The sequence below is a fragment of the Manduca sexta genome, chromosome 7 (genome assembly GCF_014839805.1).
Source record: "Manduca sexta isolate Smith_Timp_Sample1 chromosome 7, JHU_Msex_v1.0, whole genome shotgun sequence".
Taxonomy (NCBI): domain Eukaryota; kingdom Metazoa; phylum Arthropoda; class Insecta; order Lepidoptera; family Sphingidae; genus Manduca; species Manduca sexta.
Window position 1 is genome coordinate 6,706,276 of NC_051121.1, and position 20,671 is coordinate 6,726,946.

The window sequence follows — 20,671 nt, forward strand, 5'->3', positions numbered from 1 at the left end:
TTAGGACGCGTTTTACACATAACAGTGCATAAGAGATGTATAATTAATGACATATGATAGACACATATGTATTTTGTAGGTTTAACGCGTGATTACAAGACCAAATATGTCGGACCCTATTCTGAGGTTTTGCCATCGCGCTACGGACCTTATCTTTAGCCCAATTATAAACATTACTTCATAGTAATAGTAAGCAGTAAGAACAACAGAATCAAAGTAACATTTCTCTTATTTAAAAAACACGAGAGTACAATGCTCATCGCAAGTATTCTGTGATAACACCGATACACGTTATCAGCAGCGACTCGCGACTATTGCCTCAAACGTGACATCGTTATCATATCGCGAATGTATTAGACACTTTATTACGCGAACACTTGGTTAAATTGTGAATACTACTATATCGATTTTTTTCTTATAAATATTACAAAAATCTTATCCTACTCTTACATACATACTTACTAATATGTATAATTACATACATACTTAATATTATAAATGCGAAAGTTTGGGAAAATATTTGGGCCTTTGTTAGAGGTAAACGCAGAAACAGCTGAATAGATTTAGATGAATTCGGCGAACAGATAGAACATGTCCTGGATTAACACACAGGCTACTTTGAATGTCAGTAATGTGTTCCCATAGGAAATTATTGAATTTTATCTAATTTTTGAATCTCTACAGTAGTTTAGGAGCTTTTGTAGCTTAAAAGACTAACACGCAGGCGAAGCCGTGAACAACACATAGTCCTATATAAACTTTGAGTATAATAAATTTCTTAGTTTATATAACTATATTTTATACTTACCTATGGACTCTATAAGCCAACATATAAAGGACGTGGGTATTATCTCCAAAACATCATTAGATATCATGTTGAAGTATTAGTATAATTTAACGAAGACACGGCAAAGCATAAATTTAAACTGGCTAGACTTTAAAATATCACTAGAGAATAAATACTGATGAATCTATGGCGAGGAATTTTAATGGCATCTTGCAACACAATGCACAAGACAAACGGTCAGCGGCGGCGCGTCGGGCGGGTCGCATTCCTAGACCTTGCGCTGTCGCAGACATCTGGAGAACTGCAACGGATAGCGAAATGGTGGTACCGACGTTCTAATACCTGGAGAGATATTACAACCCCTGTATTATGCTACTACTTCTTTTCTCACCCGTATTATGCGACACTAATGTGGGGTCGAGGGTTGTTGTGCTTTCCACAACATACTTGAAAAGTATATTGTTTTAACTATTCGACTTCATATCTGGCCACCTATCTACCTTCGTGAAAACTCAAAACATGATGAAGTCTTTAGCTAAATTTTCACTAACTACGTCGAAGCAAAGAAAGTTAAAACTTCAAATCAATCGTTATGCAATCACCTTCTTTATGATGTTTTTTTACCAGTTTTCGAATACATAAATATAATTTACTTCACCGACAGACAAACTCAGCTAACTAACAAAATGTAATTCGTAACTACAACAGTGGCATAAGGCAAGATTTATTTCCCTTCAAGCGTTTCATTCAGTCACATTGACACCTGCTGGCTGCTACAATCGAGCAAGACAAATGGGTAGACTAAAAACGTTATTATAGTGTCTGGCTTGGGCGAAAGGAGAGGAGGGAATAGCCAAGTGTAATAACACTAAAGACAAACAATATATCAGGTTTTCTATCTTCATTGTTGACATTTTCGGACGACTTTCCGTGTTAACGAAAGTTGACGTTGAAATAACCATTTTAAAAAACCGTTCTTTACACCATTTCTCCAGAATTACGGTAACGTTTTGGCTTAAAATAAACCGTAAGTACCCAAGTTCACTGAACAAGTTGTATGCCAATACACATTTCCGAACACACGGTTGCGTACACCACTAAACGTTTTTACAGTGGCCCAGCGACACGCCCAAACACTCTTCACGGGCCACCGACTCTCAAAAGGCACTCACTGAAGCTTCCAAACTTCGAACCCGCTTTGAGTTCCCACTTTGAGTCCTCTTTGAGACGCGCTTTGAGCTCGCTTACAACGTTTTGTTCCCCTCTCAATTATGCCGAACCGTTATTGTGTGCCTCTGTAATTGAAATCTCGAAGGGACGACACAAGAGGGAGATTTCTTTAAGATGCGCAAAATTAATAAACATCAAAATTGGGTCAACATGTTCCAGTATCTACTTATAAAATGTTATCTACAATATGCTAGAAATAAAGCATTTCCGTTTGCTGAAAAGGCGACCGCTGAGGACCGATAGACGTATACGATGGTATTAACAGATATTGGAAGAATTTTTGAATTAGCTCTCAATCCACAATCTTGAATCTGGACTATTAACTACTGTTACAAAATCCGAATCTATCCACATTTAAGGTTTAATGCAGTCATCAGCTCGTAAACATCATTAAAACACAGACGTCTTGATGGATACGGTGCAGCATTTTGGCGACAGTTCATCGCTCTGTCTGGGGGCACAATAAGCGCAGGAGCCCGGGGTCCAGACTGGTCCCATACAAACAGACGGTGCAGCGCGCCCTTTATGCGTCACTGGCGGCTCCATTGTGCGTGTTAGGGCTACCGAACGCGACGTGATGCAGTCGAGACTGCAGTAGATCAAAGAGAGCATGTAAAGATGTACCTAGTACATGACTTATCATTACTTTGGGTGTTAGTTTTTTTTAATTTTGTGAAGAGTAAATCACTCGCCTGATAATGCTTCATAACCGTAAGAACACTATCCAAAAGTTTCAATTGATAAGCGCTGTGTGGCACCGAATCGAAATTTGTAGGTCTATGAAACAAATATTTAAAGTTATAAATATTTTAAAAATAAATAATATTGATCATATTTTTTTATATAAAAGAGAAATGATTCACGTCGGATTATTTCTTTGTAAGGCGTATTTTATTGGTTGGCTTTTATGATCTCCCGTTAGTACCATTAGGTAATTATAACAATGATGTAATACTTTTAGAACAATGTATTTTACGTAATCTAGACGGAAACTACTCAATATAAGTGTTTACGTTGATAACAGATGTCTCGCAAAAGGATGGATAAAGATAATTTTGCACAGTTTTTGTATCCTATGAAAACAGACTTGATAATAAATCTTTTGTTTTAACATAGGAGAATAGTTGCCTGAATATGTAAGCAACTGCTTGAATGGATATTAATAAATAATTTCTAGGTACTGAAGCTTTTCGAGTTTCAATGTAATTAACCCGCGGAAAATCCGTGTCATTTTATAAAATTAAAGCGATAGTTTGAAGTACTGGGGCCTTATTCTCTATCCCGCACGTTATTTTGACAGTGCGTAACAAGCACGTAACACAACGCATCATGTTTAGGACTATAGAAATTTGACTTACAGAATACCATTCCACGCACATTTCTCGAAGATAACATGACACGGCCGCGTTACGCGTTTACACTATCATACAGAATAAGGGCCCTGATTGATTTTAGAGATTTTCTTGATAATAGGAAGCTATATTATACCTTATCCCTAAGTGTTTTAGAATACTTTTTTATTCGTACGAGCTTTAGTTAGGGAGGAGGTGCGAACAAAAGCTATTAATAAATAGAAGAATTTGGTTATAATTTATTGCTCGCTAGAAGTTTTCAGTGAGGTCAAGCAGGAACTGGTTTTCTCCACACCTAATCTACTGGCATGATTTAAACTGCGGCACATCAACTATTGTGTCCGTATCAATCCACACAACGGTTAACGATCATTTTCCTGTGTCATTGCAGCGCGAATAACAACGCTATAATGACTGGCGGATTGATAATGGGTGCAAGGTAAAGTAAACTTTATTGACTGTGGACGTCTGCCAGTTTTAAATTTGTTTAAATTCCGGGTAGGCATATAAAATATAGATTGAAAAATAAATACTTTGAGGCCGTTGTAACATCGTATATACGGAAAATACAATTATGTAGAGTATATTATCATTTAATTTACACATCCCTAGAATAAGTTAAATTTCGGAAAAATCCGCTACGCATACAAGCTGTCCATCTTAGTATTCAATCATTGCAACTTCCTATAATTAAGTCTATGTCCTAAACCACCTCTTGCTCGTCATCTCCGCACATTTCCCACAAATAATCATCATGATGAGTGTTTAATGACGCCTGAATCATCCGTGTCATGGCTGGGTGTCGACCGTCGGCCCCGGACACACTCCGTTCCCTCATTAAATCATTATTTTTATTGTTATCATTAAGAGACTTTCATTTCGTTTGCGTTGTGTGTACATGTTATTACATGATGTATCTAACAAATAAACAATTCATAACTCATCAAGTAGCTTTTGAAGGTGATAAAGGATCGAAATTATATTATACAATTGGTATCAAGAATGGAACTAAAATATAAATGACAATAGAATACGGTTCATTACAGGTTCAATGTGCGAACGCTTGCACCGCACAATCCAGATTCGGTGGTCAAGTATAGTGTCGCAACAGACTGGTCGGCTCGAAACTTCCCCGCATAATTACCGAACCGAAGCCATTTGTCGACGTGTTAGGGATTGTAAAGTGTGTGCAATTTGAGTTTTATTGTATACTGGGCTTCGAAATCCCGATCGCTATTACTTTTATCTGCAATGAATAAATTATGTCAAGCTTCTTTGATTGTGACTACCTATGATTATTTATTTTGTTTCTTACAAAACAAACATACTTAAACATTGTGATTTCTTGAAATAAAAAGCTTAAAATATACACTCACATCGATGCATTTATTCTTTCGCTTCCCAATTTTGAAGTCAACAATCCGTGGCCCATTAACAAAAGAAGATATTTCGAGAGGTTCCGCCGAAAATAGAGGCGCTTGTGACGTCAACACTCCAGAAATGAGTCGGCGCAGGTGCGAAATCTGAACCACTAATTGGGGCCTCTGCTGCTAATTTAAATAGAGTTTGGATATTTGTTATTTCTTTTAGTTAAACCAAGTGAAATTATTTAAAAAAGCATTTTTATGGGATATATTACAGAATAATTAAACAAGCAGGGCTTCTACCCAATGGTTAAGTTGAAGACTATCATATCTTAAACAGTAGTTTGTTCAAGGCAGACTTCTTAATCCTGACACACCGTCAAAACTCATGATGCCATAATAATGATTATATGTAATTCCAAAACACACAGCATTTGTTGATTTAATGCAAAACAGTATTATTTTAGCGTCAATGCCCAACGAACTGGAAACAGTGCTATTAACAGAAATAAACACAACTATTTACAACTGACACTTGTGTTTAAGAGAAATCTACTGCCTAGCATATCACCTTAATTAGGTGCCCAGAGTTTGAAATAAAAAATAATTTATATATAATTACCCCCCTGCGAAATTTCCAATTACGCACCTGCGTACTACAAATAGCTACGGATAGATAAACCAGACGCATCGATTTATTTATTTACATTGGATGTATCGATGAAAACTGTATTTACACGGGGATGAAAAGAACTGAGGCAATTTCGCGCTTCGTAGAATTCTTAGTCGGGAATATTTTATGGCACCGTCTTTTAGGGCCGTGGGCGGGGAACGAGTGAGGGACGATTGCATACTCATGTATTTATGTTAAACATAGAATTCAATGAAATATTTTTGTCTGAAAATGATATGTAATATTTATGGAGCTTTACTTTAGGTTTAGTGTCCGGCAGAAATGGCACCTTTGGGCGTAAAAATGATCGAATTCCGGTAAGACATTGTTAGAAGATTATGTATTTAGTATCTATATTTAATAAATATATATATTTTATTAATAATCTCAACAAGGTCATTATATATTTTTACTATAACGTAAAACCGTATTTTACTAATATCTTTCGCGAAATATAGAAAAATATCGCAAATAGTTAAATAGATATGTATTTTACATTTCTATACGGTATCAATAATTACGTCCTCAATACAATAGACTGCATATTGGATATTAAAAGAATAAATCTTATTGGCAGGTGACATCGTTATATAACCATTCCATTCATTCCTCTAGTGGCGGTTGCAATAAGACATTTTTACCCGGGGTAAAAAAAAAGAAGTGTGTGAAGTCTACCAATCCGCACTAGACCAGCGTGGTGGACTAAGGCCTAATCCCTCTCAGTAGCAGAGGAGACCCATGTCTAGCAGTGGGACAGTGTATAATACAGGCCTGATATTATGAAACAGTAACTGGTAGATTTCAAACAACTTTTCTATAACAATAATGTTCATTACCGCCAGCATGGCCTGTAGAGTATTGACCAAATTTATTGTTCCAGTTGTTTACTTCAAAACTAGTACCACAAGATATCGATTCTTGTAAATAATTCGCCGCGTTCGACTTTAGTATTGGGGTCGGTGGTCAAAGAACCCAAGGAGGTCGAAGGATCGATACGCTCGCGGTGCTTTATTAAGCTAGTTTACATAGAATTTAAAAATGTGTTATGATAACCTAGAACTGGTGAGTTAAACTCTATCGCTAGTACTTGTTTGTGTGTAAATGCATTGTTTTCAATACATTATACCAGCCCTATATTATATACCGCAGTAAACAGCAGTTGCACGGGTCTCCTCTGCTATTGGATGGGTTTAAGCCTTAGTCCACCACGATGGCTCTGTGCTGGTTGAAAGACATAACATAACTTAGAAATTTTTATGCAGAAGACACAGATATATATTCACGATGTTTTCTTTCACCGTTAAGGCGAACGATAATTGATAAACAATACACGTATCTTCGAAAAGTCAAAAATGTGTGCGTTGGGTTTTGAACCTGCGAATAAACGTCTTGGCAGTCCATTCCATTCCCAACAAGGCTATCGTGCGCCTTTATGCGCTAAGTTTATAGTGATTATATCCAAGTCATACTTGTGTCATATTACTCTTCTTTCCCATTATAATCAGATTATCACCAACTTTCAGATAATCGTTGCCACTAAACAAAACTTGCTTAACCGACCCGCTTGAACTATAGATATATGACGTCATACACTTCACGAAAATCAACGTTTCCTCGCACATTTTCCACAGGAATGTTAATAAACTCGCCGGGATGCGAAAGTTAAGCGTGACGCGTCGGACCGGCATGCGGTACGCCGTGAATGTTAGCTAGTAATCTCGTATGTGATTCATTCAGAAGTAGATGTATAGGTTAAAATATATATGTTCCTTAATCCTAAATAATAACTCATTTATATTAAGGCTACTTTTCAGTGGCAAAGGGTGACATTTTCTAAAAGGGAACCCGACAACATAAAGGTACTAATAATATGCATAAATGCGGCAAATCGTTCTTATGATAAATTAGATTTTACATAAGTTACGAAAGGGAAGTCGGTATGAATCGGGTTATATGAGCCCTACTCCACTGCTACTCTTACCCTGTTTCTGAAATACTATGAGATACGAAAAAAAGATACGAAAAGGTACGGCGCCCCTGAACATATGACACCATATGGCAATTTCATAGTTTTTGGCTTCGTTCAGCTTTGGCTATTTGGTAGCTAACTGAAGCAAAGTTGCATTTCAATATAAGCCAATCATAGCACCTCTATGACTTCACACTGCGAAAGCAATCACAGCGTACGCACTGAGAAACACAGCTCCGTACTTAGTTAAGTATTTTTTTTTGAATACGGGCCTTATACTATGTAAAATAACTGTAGGATTCTCGTAGAACCCTACAATAACTACGGAAGAGCATGGGAAACTATCGACTTTTCCCCGGGTTCATTTCTGTTATAGGTACTTTTCTCTGGACGCAGCAATGTTAATTTAACTCAATATCTATCATATCAAAGTTGAATTCATTTTGATCCAAATGAACGAAACATTCATATGCTCAACGGATAAAATATGATAACCAAACACGACCCGAAAACCTTCAATTTGCAAATATTTCTTTCTTCATAAGAAAAACTACATGCGTCAGGGTTTATAAATAACTACTGTAATATTATAAATAAATAGTTGACTGAAGTACTTAGTTCTGAAGTTCTGACGCCAATTTATTAACTATTTCAAGCACCTAAGAGTACAAGTTCGTTTACAATAAAACAAATCATTCGATAAATAAATAAATTCAGTTGTATATGTCACCTTGTACAAATTACGGCAACATGGCGCGATGTTATCGTTTGATAATAGTTGATTGATAAGTCAATCATGATACATGTATGATAACTGAATATTTGAGATACGACACTTTATGTGGGACATGAAGCGACCTCAACTCACCGGCAGAACTACAATAACGTGCAAATAAATAACATTATATAAATAGTATGTATTCATATAGTACATATGTCATACAATTGAACTTGAGGAATGTACGTGGATTATGATTTTAAATATAATGTTCCAAAAGACTTTACTTTGTATTATTTGACTTTACTTTGTGTTATTGGAATTAATCAAAGCAATATATTTGATGTAATGTCCACTTACAGTCGTTCTCAATAAACGATCTCAATCTCAATCTTTAATCCGATTTCGAGAATGAACCAATCAAAATAACTCATACATAATCATGTCAGAAAAACTGTTCTGATTGGTCCATTTCGAGATAGATAGAAAAATGCGTTTGGGTTCGTTTATTGAAAATGATGATTAAACGAGCACGCAGCAATCCTAACATGTACCACTTTTATTGATTTCCGATCTGTGTTGGTATATTCGCAGCAGTCTATGAATTCCTAGTTGACAAGCATATACTGTCCTTACAATTTTTTCACGCAAACGATCTATAATATTCTATCCACAAGGGAACTGCTCGAACTGCCAGCTAAACCTGCAGGCACAAATGAACAGTTCAAACTAACCTGGTCTGGACTCAAAGAGCTGTCTCCGCTTGCGTTCCTCTCCTGGTTCTGGGCTGTCCGTTCCTGCTTGCACGCCGTGTGGTATTCCAGCCTGGTGCGCTCCACCTTCTGTAGGAGTTTCGCCCACGGCTTCTGCGCCTTCTTGAAAGCCTCGTCCATCTCTTTGCGCTCTTTTAGCTGGATCATTGACTGTGGACAAGGATTTGTGGTTAGTTCGTGTGTGAGCAAAAATTTATAACATTAGTACGCCATATATAGGAAACCTGAAATTGTATTTGTACTTGATTTAATTTACAGATCCTAACAAGGGCATACTATTTTAGAACGTATTATTTGTTTACAATTACTTTTTTCTTTCTCGGAATTTGTATGTCTAAGTTTGACACTGAGGGAACGTCATGGCATGATATGTGGTAAGAGCTTAGCAAACATATATCTTATCCGGCCTAATTCTCTTATATATTTTGTACTCGTCAAGATAAACAAATATAACTCATATTGCAGCAGCAGACCGCTGAAAAATGACATCGTTATGAATTTCTTCCCCACCTTTATCTATAGTTACAAACTAGACAGTCAACCAATATATTATCTCTAACAACACAGGGTTCTCCATGAAACAGCAGTTCAGAATCTACAACGTACATCATTCCCAGCAGATAGACAAATTGCGTACGAACGTCAACCTGTTGGCGCGTGCGATGCGCGGACACGAGCCGTGTTACAGCTGTGTATGAAAAGTTTACGCTCGACACCAGTGGTATAGCCAAGAGGATGGATAGAAACGGGACAAGTCCTAGACTCCTAATGGAACATTCGTAAATGTGTGTATATTCTGGTACAGGAACCTTGATGGTCGTCGCGTTAATGGCGAGTCTGCTATACATTTCCCGGATACTGTGACCAGAAGACCAGATGTATAGTAAATGCTAATCACTTGGCAAATGATGCTAACCAGGTGGTAAATGATACGTGAAAGAGAAGTACTGCGTCGGTATATAAGAAAAAAAAATTAACGCGTAGTAAACTAGGTAATTTACTGGTTACCTACATAATCAGTTGCACAACATTCGTTCACGCCCTAAATTTCCATTGTTTTTTGTATTGAAAAAAAAAAAAAAACTTTAAAACCTGTTTGCTATTGTGAAAATCCTGTCCCACCGGTATTTTCCGGTCGGATGGCCACCGTACGCGTTTGCCGCGACCGTTTACGACGGAAAACAAGCGAGTTTAACGCGTTTGACTAACTTTAAACGAGTTTAGTCAAGATAAAAGTTAAACATTATTGAATATAACGAGGCGACTCACCTAAACCGTTGGGGGTGTAGGGAATCGGATGTAGGGCACGTTGCGGCAGTTTATATACAAATTGATATTGAACATGGAAACTTACGCACTTTGGACAAGATCAAGAATAAATTAGATGTGATTCGACGCCATAAGAATGTTAACTATCTAGTTCATGGGATTGGTTGTCGAACTAAATTGATTTTGAATGGCTTCTTGTTCATTTTGGCGATGGGTACGTGATAATATGTTTTTTTTTTTAATCACAATTACCACGATTTTGAGAAATCGCATAATATTATGACTCTATTGTCTGTCGCCCAATAAAAACCTTTCCCCAAATTAACCCTTAATAGAATGAGTGGATGCTTGGCATCATATGACCAACATTGTCGATGTTTTCTGCAAAAATAATCGCTATAACAATAGGTTTAAGTCTCACAATAGATCCCAAACCTATCGAACTAATACATTTATAATAGTACCGTAATAGAAACTGGAGCGAAAGTATTACAAAATTGCTTTAAATTAATAACTGCGAACGTGCAGTGGACATGCCATCTATTTCTCATTACAAACACATTATTAACATCACTTGTGTAATGCAAAACTAAACGTTTACTTTTATAATCATCCGATGAAATTACTAAACCTAACGTGATGACGTTCAAAAATGAATGCGACGCGAATGAAGAACCATTAGTTGTCGCTATGGAACGTTATGTAGAATTAAGACCGATTTGATAGGAGATTATGATAATTGTAGGTTTTACGCCATGTAGAGTATTGTTATATTATTTTGAAAAATGATCAAATGTTATAATTAATAAAAAAACATGAAATCACTAAATGCTGTTCAAATTTTTTGCCACTAACCGTCATTTTCCATAAACGACCCTAATCGCTTTTTTCGATCTATTTAAAAAATGGACCAATCAGAACAAAGATTTTTTTTGACATGCTTACTAAATAAGTTATTTTGATTGGTTCATTCACGGAATCGGATTGAAGATTGAGATTGAGATCGATTATTGAAAACGGCTGTAAACCAGTAATGTCAAGATAACCTTCTTGGGGGAATCGTAAATAACACTAACTCCAATAAACAGTAACAAATCTAAACGCTTTATTACTAAATACCAAATAATACTATGTCTGTCATCTTGAAACTAACTCTTCTATACAAGACACATTACTTTTTAAACGAATCGTATTAATTTTCGTAATCGAAATGTCAGTACAGTGCGTAGTTAGCTTGCAACTTTTCATACACCTATTAGACAGTGTAGGGCGAAATTGATTACTTTAGTAATGAAATTAATGATTATATTCAAATCTATTGAATATTATAATTGATTATCTTCGCCTGCGTGAAGGAGTTATCTAGGATAAAAGCCCCGCTATATATTTTTTCGGGACACATAGTAGCATATAACCTGTCCAGGATCTTAAATTATCTCCATCTATCTACCACATTTCATAAAAAACCGTTTAGTAGATTTTGAGAAAATCGATAACATACAGACAGACATAAGAGAACTTTGTTTTATAATATGAATAGATATCATTGCGGAATAGGTGCATATTATAACCAGTTTGTATTGAGCCGCGGCGTCCGTCTGTGTGTAATGCATTCAGAGACACGCCCGACATCCCCATCTATCTATTCTATGCCATAAAACAGTATTGCATAACTGACACTGTTCCCATAACACTTATTCATTAGTTTATACTAATATATTAAACTGAAGAGTTTGTTTATTTGAACGCGCAACCTCAGAAACTATTAAACTGATTTTGATTTAATTTTCGTAAAGAAGTTACATTATTTGTGAGTGAATTAGTGAAATGGGGACTTTTATTACGAAAAAACACTTTCACGTGAGCGGAGCCGTGATGAAAAGTTAGTTAGTTTATTTTTATACTGGATATTATTGCTTTGAAACTTCGTAGAGTTTTAAGAGTAGGACTTATGTAAGAATTTGATGTATACTTTTGTGTTAGGAAGCTTATCGATATAAAGAACAATGTCTAATTGAAACTGAAGAGCTCTCACTCAACTTGATACTCTACTTTACACAATACATCTATATATAGCTATTAGTAATTTACGATTTATCGCCTATATTTTATTGTTCAGGCGGAGATACACATGCCTGTAGCTGGCATACTAGCATAACAGCTACTTGCACATGCCATTTATTAAATCATATGTATACACGAACTGGCATGCCTGTATTTAGCTAGCAAGTACATATTTATTATTTATTTTGAGTACGTTAATCTGCATACATATAATAACACTGCTTTGTTATATGCTATACCAATGACTGCTTGCAAATCCAGGCATGCGCAAATCGCATGCAAGTAACTTGCCTACTTGCAAAACCCGGCATGCAAGTAGGCAAATCGCATGCAAGTTACTTGCAAATGTGTCGACGGTGTGCCAATTACTTGTACATACAGCAAAGTATCAAGCTACTGTATCGTTCTACAGTCATGTGTATCTGCGCCTTCAGGCTGCGATCCCAGAACGCGTTGTCAAAGTTCAAAGTGAGTTCAAGTTGCGAAGTTGCAGTCTGTAGTCTATGTCTGCTACACGTACAGTCAGCAACAAAAGTAGCTGAACACATAAGAAACTTCAAAACGCGTTTACACATTAACTTAATCGAAATATTATTTTTTCTTTTCTCTTAACAAAATAAACACCCAATGAAGTTTAGATGCGAACAGAATAGTTTAAATGCTCTTCAATTTTGAATTTGACCAGCTACTTTTGTTGTTGACTGTACATCTGACATAATAATTTCATTACCGTATCGTATGACAGAGGACACGGTATCTAAACGTCCATACAGTCGTTTCGTATGTCTGTACGTGTTGTGAATGTGGCGGCCGATTGCATTCATACTCGATACCGATGCGCCGCATGGCAACGACCTTCGGTTGTACTGGTGGTGAATCTAGTTCTTAGGAAGCTGTTATAGTTTTACGGGTCTATTGTGAATGAAATCCTACTCAACTTTCAGAGTTTTTTCTGTCTCGAACTTTTTTGCTCGGATTTATTGACCACCCGCCCTGATACCTTCAGGACCTTCTTCTTCGCCCTGATATCCTACTAATATTATAAATGCTAAAGTTTGTGAGGATGGATGTATGTGTGTTTGTTCCTCTTTCACGAAAAATCTGCTGCACGGACTTGGATGAAACTTTACAGTTATATTGGTTATACATTAGAATAACATATAGGCTACAATTTATTATGATTTTGTGTAATTTGGTTATAATATAACGATACATATTAAGTAAGTCGGAAAAAAAATATCCCGGAAACCTCCTTTACCCGGGCGAAGCCGCGAGCAAAAGCTAGTATTATATAAAACCTGGAATTCTGTAATTATGGATAAAGGCATATCAAAATATAATGAAGACCGAAATAAATAATCAAATTGATTCTTGGAATAAGAGAGAAGAGTAAGTTTTGTAAAACAATCTGCCCGTATCTATTCAACTAAATTGATATTTTTTTATTCGAAACGTTGTACAAAAATGTTAGAGATGGCGCCACGTGTTATCCAAACACTCATTACACATACATTATCAGCGTTTATCACGGCACCGCACTGTTATAAATACCTGTGAATTATCACTTCAATTATGCTAAGGGACGATTCCATACACTGGCGTGATTTTAAACGATGTGTCTATGTCATGGCGTTAAAAAAGTAGAGATATAACGGATTCCTATCCGGATACCGGATGTCGGATATTCGGCCAAACTTGTAGCCGGATATTCGGCCGCCAGATGTGGCGCTAACATAGTGAAGAGTTTTCTGAGTATGATTCCGCTAGATGTTTTATATATTATATGCTTCAAAGAGCTATGAGTGAATCGCTCAAAGTCCAGGCTCAAGTGACAACAATTATTGCTATTGGAAGATGACTTGTGGATACCGGATAGTTACCGGATTTTCTTTTTTTCTTTTCTACAAAAAAGTCGCCATCAAAACTCATATTGATAAGTCGCATTCAGGCATGAGCTAATCAGGTTATCCAACAACCGTTACGACATGCCAGCATAATTTTGACAATCGTTGAGGCACACAAATCTCTCGTTTATTCCAGTTATATTTAAGCTACATTGGATTTACCCGATGTCTTCGTATACAACTGTAATTTACCATTGAAGTTGATTCCTTCAGCTAACATTAACCAAGTGAGGCAAAATGTCACCTCCAATATGCCCAATTTAAAAATCCGCACTCGCCATTTACTGAATCTGCTGTCGGAGTTTGCCGCTCCAGTCGTGTACGGAACCGTACCTTAACACACAAGGCGACGCGGGCTATTCCGTCGTGCGTCGCATAACACCGCTTATCTACGCAAATGTGTTGTGGAATTGTTATAAGGTAACATTAGAGCGGCGTGAGTAAATTTAAAAAAAAAAACCTTGAATACGGTAGGTGTCAATTGTGGAAATGGAGAACACATTCTGTTTTATTCATTGAAGATTTAGGTAAGAATAATGCAAGTTAATTTAAATAATTTCTTGTTACGTATTGAATTTTCATATTTGAAAAAAAAATAGACATAATCCCAGATCTTATGTCACCTGACTCCATTAGACTCAATGCATAATATTAAGATTGTATTACAATAGACGAATCATACAATCAATGCCCGTAAATTATATTGATAGGCTTTTATTTATAAATATACCAACAAAACTCCTACTACCAAGGCTGCTAAATCTTCGAAACGTTGAGAGAAAATTATAACATAAAAACAGCTATAAAATACGCAAAGAAGTTTTATTTCAAATCTAACACAGAAATAAACATCTATATTACACAACCAAAGTACAAAGTTACTGCTACAATACAAAAAATGGTTATATTCCATACATTCATTCATATCACCTTATCGTACTAGATGTAGAAATATTTGGCGCACGTGATAGTTATCGTGTAATCCATGCATCATGATAAATGATAAGATGCACCAGATATTATGCACCTTATAGGTTTGTGGATTAAATTTGTAAACGACAGACGGACAGTACCGATAAATAAGTAGGTGGTTTACGTAATTATGACTCAAAAGACACACACATCACGCGTTTATCCTCGAAATGGTATCCCCTATCATAGGACAGAGCACATGGAAAAGTGGGTGCAGTAGTTGCGCCTCTGCCTACAATTACGGCGATAAAAACGCGTGAGTATAATTGTTTTATAGATGTAAGTATGACTTTAAGTTAATTATAATTTCAATAAGTAATTTCTTTCGAAATAATTTTAAATGGTATCTTATTTGTACAAAACTACTGACAATAACAATGTAAATTATATGAGAAGAAACGTGCCGTGCCTCATCATTCCAATTGCACTGTAATATACTACAATGTTCTTTATATCGTTCTCATCTATAAATACAATGTAGGCATGAAGTTTCGTGCATTCTAAATGAAAAAATAAAAAAACTGAAGTGTACCACAAGTTGCAACACGTATAAAATTATAGTAATTTTAACCTCGTTTCAGACATACATTAATATTGCTTGCTTGGTAACACGATTCATCTAATCAGCGGTTTTAAAATTTCATCCACCACGAGATAAGCTAACTGCGTCACATTCATATTTGACAGTGGATTAGGTGTGTTTGCACGTACCCAATTGACATTTCCCCGTATATCATGTTGTCCCTTATCATTCAAGATGAATCATTTTACGGATCTGCTATGCTAATATATAGTTTGATTAAATGGCGTAGTAATAATTAACTTCTTAAAACTTGTAAATCGTAAGATTTTGGATTCGATTCCAAGTTATATAATATATATGAGAGTTTTTAGATTTCATAAAGCATTGGACAATCAAACAGATCTATAACAATAACAAAATAAGCCCTTTAGATAACCATTTATACAACTTTTAACATGAATCTAAAATATTATAGTTAATTGTAGATTTTTTTCGTTATGAGGTTATATTCTCCCCCAATTACATCATATGACTGACATAAGCTCAGAACCGTATTTGCGCTACTCTCCTGTCTACCCTTCAAGAATTTAAGATGTGAGTGTGTGTAAGTTGTAATTAGAACATTGCTTTATTAGGCACCGACACGAGGTGGAATGGCGTCGATATTTCATGTCGTTATCTTGTCACGATACTAATTAAACAGATTGTTACTGTTTGGGTATTGAATATTTATCGTCGAACGGCTTTGAACCAAATAATTATTATGTGCTTAGGTGATTAAAACAGTGATGTAGCTTATGTTCCACTAATTAAATATAATAAACAAGATATTATGTATTGAAGTCATATTAATGCGTACTCAATTATTATATTATCATATTCTGGTTATATTTACATCAGTCTCCACAAAGAAAATTGCAATTTTATCTTAAACGTGCTCTCTTTGTCCTAATCACATTTAAAACTTTGCAACCATTAAAACATATAAGTAGAATGTTCTTAAAATAGTAAGGCAAATCCACAAAAAATAAGTTAGAGTTTTTATTCAATTTAAATAATTCATGGCAGTTTTAGTTTTTTAAGTACATATATCCGAAACGTTGAGCCTCGAGTGCATAGGTGAGCTGGACAGATTCACAAAGGTCACGCGGGTTTATTTTCACACTTTCCTTCGAAAAAACTTGGACTCGCGCCAAACGGGCCAACTTTTCACGGCATCTTAATAAATGTACGGAAAACGTACGCGAGGGAAATGAGAAATGTTGCCGTTCTATTGATAATGTATCGAGTTTTTATTGTAGGGTACGGGATTTGATGTCGTCGACATTTTATATTTAGCTCTGGTTATTTTTAAATTAATAGGTTTTGAAAGTATGTACATTACGGTTTCAGTCAGCTGGACAGTCTTACATTTTGAACATAAACGATCTTTTAGTAACGAGAATTTAAAATTAAAATTCAATATTCTGAATTGGTCTAATGAGAGGTTTTCATCTGGTGCGAACCCGCGTTCGATTTCCGGCAAGAGTAATTGTAGGTAACAATAGAAATATAATAAAATTGAGAAATTTTGGCAATAACCAAAACATAAAATTATAAGTACCAAATATGCTCCACAAAGTTTTAAAAAAGTAACTCTCTCTGGAGTATTTGTTACACGTTTCGCAACCCTCAATCATTGTAAATCACATTATCAGGTCGAGTGTGCTCCTCACGATCGTCGATTTGGTTGCGATCGGATAAACAAACAGCCTCCGCCCACGCGCTCTTTATTCTCGCCGACACTACGCTATGAAAACGGACATCGACCTATGTTGATATGACGTAAAAAAATCAAATTGGAATTTTCATTTTCGCTGACTCGAGCAAGTGTCCAAATAAACGCTAACTTGATGTTTTATTCTGTCTGAATACAAAAGATCAACCTATACACTGAGATCAAGAAAAGTACCATCAATTCTTCTCATATCGAAACTAGATTTTGTTCGCGTGAAGAAGTTTTCCGGGATAAAAGTCCGACTTTATATTTTTCCGGGATAGAAAGTAGCTTATAACCTTCCCAGGGTCTTAAACTATCTCCATAGCAAGTTTCATAAAAATCCGTTCGGTACATTTTGAGAAAAACGATAATAAACAGACAGACATAAAATGAGACTTTGTTTTATCATATTTAAAGATATTATAATAAAAACCGATAGAATGCGAATATGTTTTAAAATCTTGTGGACTGAATAAACTTTTAACATTAAAATCGATGTTCAGTCCAAAAACAACGATAATCATGTGTATTTGTGATATGTAAACGTCATCACAATGACCTTCAAAGCATCTGGACAAATACGGGCTGGTGACAAAATTCTATTCTCATACTAGTGACCGGCTGAACCACATCACAGTAATACAAGAAGAAGTATTAATGACAGGTACAATTAATTAATTTAAGTACAAAAGCAATGAACGCGAACTGAATTTAGGAAATGCAGTTTAATCTTAAATTAGCGTTCTATTAAAAATGTGCAAAAAGCCTCTAACCAGGCAATACTCCTTACCGAAGTTCAAAATGAACGAAAAGTCGCTCAAAATCCCTTAACTTCTTACGTCTCTGTCAGTATAATTGTTTCCATGTCCCATTCAAAATAATAAAGACTACGTGACATTTAAATCACATATAATTCTGCATACCCTTGGAACGTGACACATTAATGGAACTAAACACGTACGCACATACTACCATTTCTAGCATGTTATGTGTATTTGATGATATGACGTCACAATAGTACGGAGTTATTGTATGCAAATTATATATGCCACTGTTTGATAACTAATTTAAATAATTATATAGTCTCTGTTTTAGGTGAAAGCTTATTACCTGAAATAGATTATGTCTACATAGTTTTTGGAAAATTTTAAGATAGGACAATATCCAAGTGAAAATTCAGTCAGACGACTCCTAATTAAAACTTATTTTCCTTTTTGTACATACTAATTTACCGGTGGTAGTTCTTTCATATGCGACAGTTCACCTGGGTAGGTACCACCGCAATATTTATTTCTGCCGCCAAGCAGCAGTGTGTAGTCACTATTGTATTCCGGTTTGAAGAACATTGTAGTCAGTGTAACTACTGGACATATAAGACTTAACATCTCATGTTTCAGGATGGTGAGCGCAGTGGAATACCAAACAATTTTTTAGAATTCATAGAGTTGGATGGTGTTTCTACTGTTCATGGGCGATCGTATAGTTAATATCTGGCGAAAAGCATGCTCGTCTCGTCATTCAAAGTAATAAAAAAATCTTTTAAAATAATAAAAAAAAGCAACGATGTGATTATTCCGATAAAAATGATTTACACTCTCTAAAATTTTAATTAGACAGGAACATTTAAATAAATTTATTATGACTATACAAACCCAACCAGTCTACAGACATGGCCGACCACGTTTACAACTCCAACACAAATCTAAAATGAAGTCATTAAGACCTTACGGTACAGCGTGTTTGCGTTATACCGGGCCGGATGTTTTCCGGACCGTATAGATACATGCCAATAGAGTTTTATAAGTAAGGTCTTTTGTATTATAGAATGTGTATATTAGGTACGATTGCATTGTCTATTTATACATCAAGCAACAATAGTTCTTGTTCATTACTTATTTGCAGATGTTGTAGCCAGGGTATTTACCAGGATAACTACATATGCTGCTGGTGATAGGATATCTTTTATATCCGCCCGGATAGCGACCACCGGTACACAAGGTGTTAAAACTCGCTATAGTGGCCAACGTAAGTATGTCGACTGAAGAGGGATAATCATCTCTTGTCAGTCGACATTGTATTGCACACAACTCCATTTACCATCAGGTGCAGTGCCCGTATAAAAAAAAAAGAATACATATTTATGGACTAATGACTTATAACTGCTTATAACCAAACGTTCTTAGTATCAAAGCAAAAATAAAATATTATAGGCTATGAATTCGAATTTTATAAGGTGTGAACACAAATTGTGAGCGACAGGCACCGTTTCAACAGGCCGTTCGGTATGGTGTGATCCACGCTTAATCACAAACACGTCCACGAAATAGACATTGAAAAAAACTGGTTACTTATTAATGGAAATTTTGTGTAATTATACAAATTAAACACGACTAGGAATTTATATGTGATATAAATAACGCATTAATGTATTTGTATAAGCGTTGTTTAATTTGATAAAAGATCTCGATTAATACTTAGTAGGTATCATTAGAGTGATGACATACAGTCCTCAATTTACTTTGCATCTTGAAGTGCGACTTTGCCCCTTATGACTTATGTGAAGTTAGTCATAAGCCAACGCAGGTATTGTACTCGAAGACTAAACGATGATGTATGCGTAGAGGGAGGATGACTTCAGACCTACTATAATCGATGACACATGCAAATCACATTCTGTCATACATTTTTACAATTACGATAATATAGAATAACCTAAGGACTAGTGGCAAAGAGTCCTATAAATCGTAAGCCGATTCCTATCGGCTTCACTGTTGTTAATTATATAAAATCTAATTATCATTAAAACGATTTGCAGACCGCATTTATGCATGTTATGTTGTGTAGGGTTCTTTTTCGAAAATTTCACCCTTCGCCACTGCTAAGGAAACACAAACGAGATATAATAACAGCCTATTTCATAACTTCTTAGTGAATACTACTAGTCACATAAATGTATAAGCCGAACAAATAAAAAAGTCGCACTCTATGTCCCCCAATAAATAATAAAATAAGTAGTACATCAGTTGTTTAATACGATAACTGTAAATTAAATTTACTTGAATCTTATTAAACAGGCACGTTCCAATTTAATAACGAAAGTGTCATGTGTCAAGATATTTCATATGATTTTGTGATCTGTGCAGTTTATTCTCGTATTTTGATCACATCAACACGATCGGTGTGAGTACGTGGCCGTCGTTCCGTCGATGACCGAGCACTTGGTTGGCTCGTCTCCAAACAGCGTGAGATAACCGCCCTCATCCACTCCTACTGTTATGACGACGTTCTTTATTCACGATGTTTGCAATGTTATC

At 35.7% G+C, this 20,671-nt stretch overlaps 1 protein-coding gene across 3 annotated transcripts in view; it reads right to left on the bottom strand.

Annotated features, from left to right (window-relative positions):
• LOC115444425 (protein kinase C and casein kinase substrate in neurons protein 1) overlaps nt 1-20,671 on the bottom strand; it is a 113,706-nt gene that overhangs the window by 19,635 nt on the left and 73,400 nt on the right. For all 3 annotated transcript variants that reach the window (XM_037447591.1, XM_030170309.2, XM_037447592.1), the window contains one exon: nt 8,828-9,016. In XM_037447591.1, the coding sequence (XP_037303488.1) occupies nt 8,828-9,016 (189 nt within the window). The remainder of the gene's footprint in view (nt 1-8,827; nt 9,017-20,671) is intronic.